The following is a 5169-nucleotide window of genomic DNA, read 5'->3' on the forward strand; positions in this document are numbered from 1 at the left end:
CCGACTGAGCGCGAATGTGCAGTCCACTTTCTCTTTTCTGCTTGCTTCTTTTCTTTGTGGGGCCCAGACAAGGGAACAAAGAGCCTCAACTCCTGCAACACACTCTCCCTTCTCTCCTCCACCTCACACGTTTTTCTCTCAAAACATGTGCACAACCTCCTTATTGGGGTTGCTCTTACTTCCAACTTCTACTCTCTCTCTCACACAAATCCATGATGTAGATATTTTTTTGAGCCCACATGATGAAAATGTCATATAGTTACCCTGAAAAATTTATTATTTTAGACACATAAGCAGCTACAATAGACGCCGTTATTGACCAACTAATTTTATTAGCCAAAAAGATATCATTTTGAGCTAACACAATAATTTGCTGAATTTGATAATACATGTAATAGAACTCTAGTCAAATCAATTCTTTTTCTAATTACCATTAATATTTTCTTATATTTTTTAAACTTTTTTGTGTGTTTAATAATATTTTTGACTTGTTTATAAATATATAAATTTTATATACTAACACTAAATATAATATTATACAAAAATTAAGTTATAAATATCTTAAATCAATCTCATTAATTAAATCAAATAGGTAAAAATGAAATGGGGTATAAAACTGCTCTTGATGTAAAAATTTAGGGTTAACTAATGGGTCAAAACTATTGAGGGAAAAAAAAAATGTTAAAAGGCTCCAAAGAATAATGCTTGGTGAGATAGGATGTGGGTATAAGTTGCCCAAAAGGGTGAAGGGTAAAAAGAATGAGTGGAAAACTTTGGTTTATTCTTCAAAAAATAATAATAATAAAAAAATAAAAACTTTGGTTTATTGAAAAAAAAAGGGGGAAAAAGAAAAAAGAAAACAAAAGGTCAAACTGACATTTCATTTTCTTTATCTTCCCCCCTTCTTCTCCTTCACTGCCCACCATTTTTTCTCCCCTCACTTTCTCTCTCATCATTACAATCTTCTCTGTCTTCTTCTTTTATATAATAACCCTCTTAGGGCCTCCAAAAGTCTCGCCTTTTTCTTCCACTTTTTCTTTTTCTTATTCCCTACAAAAGGTAGCCCACAAATTAAAATTAAAAAAAAAAAAAATTATAGTGTGAACTCTAGTTCATTTTGCCAGAATTTGAAGTTTTCTTGAGGTGATTCTTCAAGTGTTCAATTCCCTAACATGGATAAACAAAATTTGTTTTTGAGTGATGGGATCACAATGCCATATGGAGTTGGAGTTGAGGCCAATGATTTCTTCAATCCCAGTTGGGAGAATCCGGTGGATCAGAGTGACCCGTTCGAGTCGGCGTTGAGCTCCATGGTGTCGTCTCCGGCGGCGTCCAACGCCGGAGTAGCGCCGGCGGCTGCCAACGCTTCCGGGGGGAACGAGAATTTTGTGCTCAGGGAACTGATTGGCAGACTAGGCAGCTTTGATAGCCCCGGCGACATTTCTCCGGCCGCCTGTACTAACAGTTCTTGTTATAACACCCCCTTGAATTCCCCTCCTAAGCTAAACCTTTCATCAATGGCGGATCATCAGATCAGGGGCGCCAATTTCCCCATCCATCCTGGCCTCTCGAGTTTCTCCGCGGATCCTGGATTCGCAGAGAGGGCCGCAAGATTTTCTTGTTTTTCCGACAAGAGTTTGGTGAACTCCGGGAAGCTTTCCGGGCTCTCCGTCAAGGTTCACGGATCTCAAATGGCGGCCATTCAGGAAACCTCAGCTCCCAGCAAGAAATTAACGCTAGAAAACTCAGAATTAGGCGATTCCAGGGAGAATTCCACTGTCTCTGAACAGATTCCAGTTGGGGAAAACGCCAAAAATGATGCAAATTCAAGAAAGAGGAAATCTGCTGCAAAGGGGAAGGCCAAAGAGACAACAACAACAACAGCCACACCCTCATCATCCTCTGCCAATGTAATGAGAATTTCAGTTCTGTTTTGTTCTGTTCTTTTAATGTTTGCAAAAATTAAGGAAAGTTCAATTAACTCTACCTCTGCAGGCTACATCCCAGAATAATGAATCTAATCCTAAAAGAATCAAATCAGATGAGCAAAACAGTGGAAATGATAAAGCTGCAGGGGAGAACAAAGAAGCTCCAAAGGATTACATTCATGTTAGAGCCAGAAGGGGCCAGGCCACTGATGCCCATAGTCTTGCAGAAAGAGTATAAATTCTTCAAACTGCTTCTTGTTTATCTTTGTTTATCTTGTGGAGATCTTACTTACACCTACTTTGAACAGGTTAGAAGAGAAAAGATTAGTGAAAGAATGAAGCTTTTACAAGATCTTGTGCCAGGCTGCAATAAGGTGCAATAAATTAGTGAATGGATGGTGTTTTGAGTTAAAGGAAAATCTGCAGATTTCTGAAAGTTTAGCTTGTTTTCATGATAGGTGACTGGAAAAGCTGTTATGCTAGATGAGATCATAAACTATGTGCAATCGTTGCAACGACAAGTCGAGGTAAATTAACGATATCATAATGCTAGATATCTAAACCATTATATTACATTTAATGTAATTCATTCATACTTTCTGGCTTGTAGTTTCTGTCAATGAAGTTGTCCACTATAAACCCCAGAATGGAGTTCAACATGGAAGCTCTTCTCTCCAAGGATGTGAGTTATTATTATTATTATTATCAAAAGTCTGTCTGATTCAAAACTTTCTGCTTGAATTATGAACACTCATTCATGTCTACCATTGTGAAAATCTTTCAGATGTACCAATATCGCGGGGCGATGGCTCAGAACATGTTCTCATCAGAGGCCTCAGGATCACCAATCCCATACTCTTTTCAATCTCTGCCATCCATTTCACTCCTTCCTAAAGGATCAGAAGTCCCTTTTCCCATTAACAGCAGTAGAAATCTTGGCCTGGCATTGCCTCCTATGGACACTTTTCTTGAGCCTGCTTCTCAGGTAACTAAAATAACAAGTATAGGGGCAACTCCAGTCAATTTGGTCAGACTGTTGACTTTGGTAACCACAAGGTTACAAGTTCGACTCCCAGCAGAAACGGCTTATTGGCCTTCTTGGTTTGAGCCGGTCAGCTTTGGGCAACTTAGGCTGGTTTACCTCCTGGTAGTCCTTTGCCGGCTAAAGTCACAAAGCATGATTTACCCAGTGCATACCCTTAGTAATGTGTTTTTTCTTGTATAATAATAATAATGCTTAGACAATGAATTTCCAGGTACCAGGTTTCTTTGAGGATGATCTCAATACTGTTGTCCAGATGGGTTTTGGCCAAAACCAGTCACAAAATTTTCATGGTTTGTTCTTTTTCTTCTTCTTTTTCACCCCAGAAACTAAACATTAAGCGATTTTGGTTGATTATATTTCAACTTTTTTTTTTTTTTACCTCTGAGTGCATCTTATTTTGGGATGATGATGAATAAATGCAGGAACTGTGGGTGCTTCTGAAATGAAAGTTGAGCTATGATCACACAACAGTCAAAAACTGTTCCACCATTCATTTTAAGGCCCCAATTGGGAGAGGCTTTTGTATATGTACAGGAGACTTGGCCGTTCAACAGAGAGGATCAGAGGAATTCTGGATTCAAGAAAAAGAGAATTTTTCCCCCATCCATTCTTGTTCCATAATTAATTTAGCCATTACTCAGCTGATTATTATGATTTTTTGCTTTTTTTTTTTACATTGAAAAAATTGGAGAAGGATTAGAGATCATATTGTTGTGAGAACTCCAGAAATTTCACATGTAACATATTGTAGCTGATGATAAGATGTGTGTCCAAGGGTTGGTTGATGAGAGGGAAGATAGTATGTAACTCATTGTAATATCAAACCACATTTTAATTCAAAATTTTCATTACTAATTAATTTATTTGCCTATTCATCTAAGTTCAGTTTACCCCTACCCTTTGTGTGTTGATTCACATTGATTTTGGAAAGTGCCTTTCTTTTTTTTTTTTTTTTTTTTTTTCTAAGTAGGTTATGTGGTTAGAATATATATTTTAACTAGGACAAATATTTTTATTATTATTATTATGAGCCAATTGCGGCAAACTTATGAGACATTTTCAACCGTATAGATATCGTTACAATTAGATTTGACACATTCTTATATCAATGTGAAGTTACGTTTAGATTTTGAACCAAAAAAGTTGAAAAAGAATTATTTAAGATTAAAAGTCAATATAAGCTTTGAAAAGATGAAAAAACACATTTATAACTTAAGAAACTAATATAAAGACTCTCAAGGAGTAAAACTCTCACCACGTGTCATAATTTTATTGATATAGGGAAAAGAGATGAATCAAAGCAAGTCAACTAAGCAATGAGAAAAAATGAAAATATGTATAGTATTACTCATATTCACTAGTCAAGGAAAATGGGAAATATCACATAGTACAAAAATATGTGTTTTAATTTATATTTATTTGCATGAGTAATATTATATAGGAAAAGACTACTATACTCATTGGTGTCAAGGTCTCTTGTAATATTATATAGGAAAAGTCTACCACCGCCCATTGGTGCCCGTAGGGCTAAACTTAGATTATTTGACTGATTACCTTAAAATCTTACTCCAACGACAATATGGGGGTAGGATTAGTCTGGCAATCTGGCATATACTACGAAACCTAATTTAATGTATCAAAAAAATCCTACAACTTTTTGTATTCTCTCTTCGTTGTGCCCGGTGCAATTTGCACCTTAGAATTTGTCTCGAATACCCAATACATAAACCTCAAAACTTTTTCCATTCACTTTTGGTTGCACTTGGTGCCAATCAACATCTTAGAAGTGTTCATATTATATATATATATATATATATATATATATATATATATATATATAGAGAGAGAGAGAGAGAGAGAGAGAGAGAGAGAGAGTACATTTTACAATTATTTTGTAGAGTAAATATGTAAACAATTAAAACAATAATAGAAAATTGGAATGTAGTAAAACATCTTCCTCATATCATTTTAAAATTTTATATGATTAGTTGTCCGATTCTTAATTCTGTCGAATATCTTTTATAATGTATCAAATCGATTAATACGATCAGCTAACAGGCCAAAATGTGATGTTTGAATAATTTTGTAATGTAATATGTAAGAAAGAAATAGAAACATAGAAACATTTGTCATGTGATTTGGTGGTTTGCTAGATAGAAGGGTGATATGAGGAGATAAGTAGGTGTGGTACACAAA

At 35.7% G+C, this 5169-nt stretch overlaps 1 protein-coding gene across 1 annotated transcript; it reads left to right on the forward strand.

Annotated features, from left to right (window-relative positions):
* The first annotated feature begins 896 nt into the window (after positions 1-896).
* LOC109162111 (transcription factor bHLH62-like) lies at positions 897-3836 on the forward strand. Its single transcript, XM_019310804.1, has 8 exons — positions 897-1910; positions 1996-2160; positions 2237-2302; positions 2387-2455; positions 2539-2610; positions 2713-2913; positions 3185-3263; positions 3396-3836. The coding sequence occupies exons 1-8, from the start codon at positions 1173-1175 to the stop codon at positions 3431-3433; spliced, it is 1428 nt and encodes a 475-aa protein (XP_019166349.1). The 5' UTR covers positions 897-1172; the 3' UTR covers positions 3434-3836.
* Positions 3837-5169: the final 1333 nt, after the last annotated feature.

The sequence above is a fragment of the Ipomoea nil genome, unplaced genomic scaffold, assembly GCF_001879475.1.
Source record: "Ipomoea nil cultivar Tokyo-kokei standard unplaced genomic scaffold, Asagao_1.1 scaffold2926, whole genome shotgun sequence".
NCBI classification, from domain to species: Eukaryota; Viridiplantae; Streptophyta; class Magnoliopsida; order Solanales; family Convolvulaceae; genus Ipomoea; species Ipomoea nil.

Bases quoted from the DNA above. Each gene is read 5' to 3' on its own strand.
- LOC109162111 (XM_019310804.1), top strand. From the start codon at position 1,173: ATGGATAAACAAAATTTGTTTTTGAGTGATGGGATCACAATGCCATAT. The intron at 2,456-2,538 runs GTAAATTAACGA...TCTGGCTTGTAG, and splicing joins CGTTGCAACGACAAGTCGAG to TTTCTGTCAATGAAGTTGTC. The intron at 3,264-3,395 runs GTTTGTTCTTTT...GAATAAATGCAG, and splicing joins CCAGTCACAAAATTTTCATG to GAACTGTGGGTGCTTCTGAA.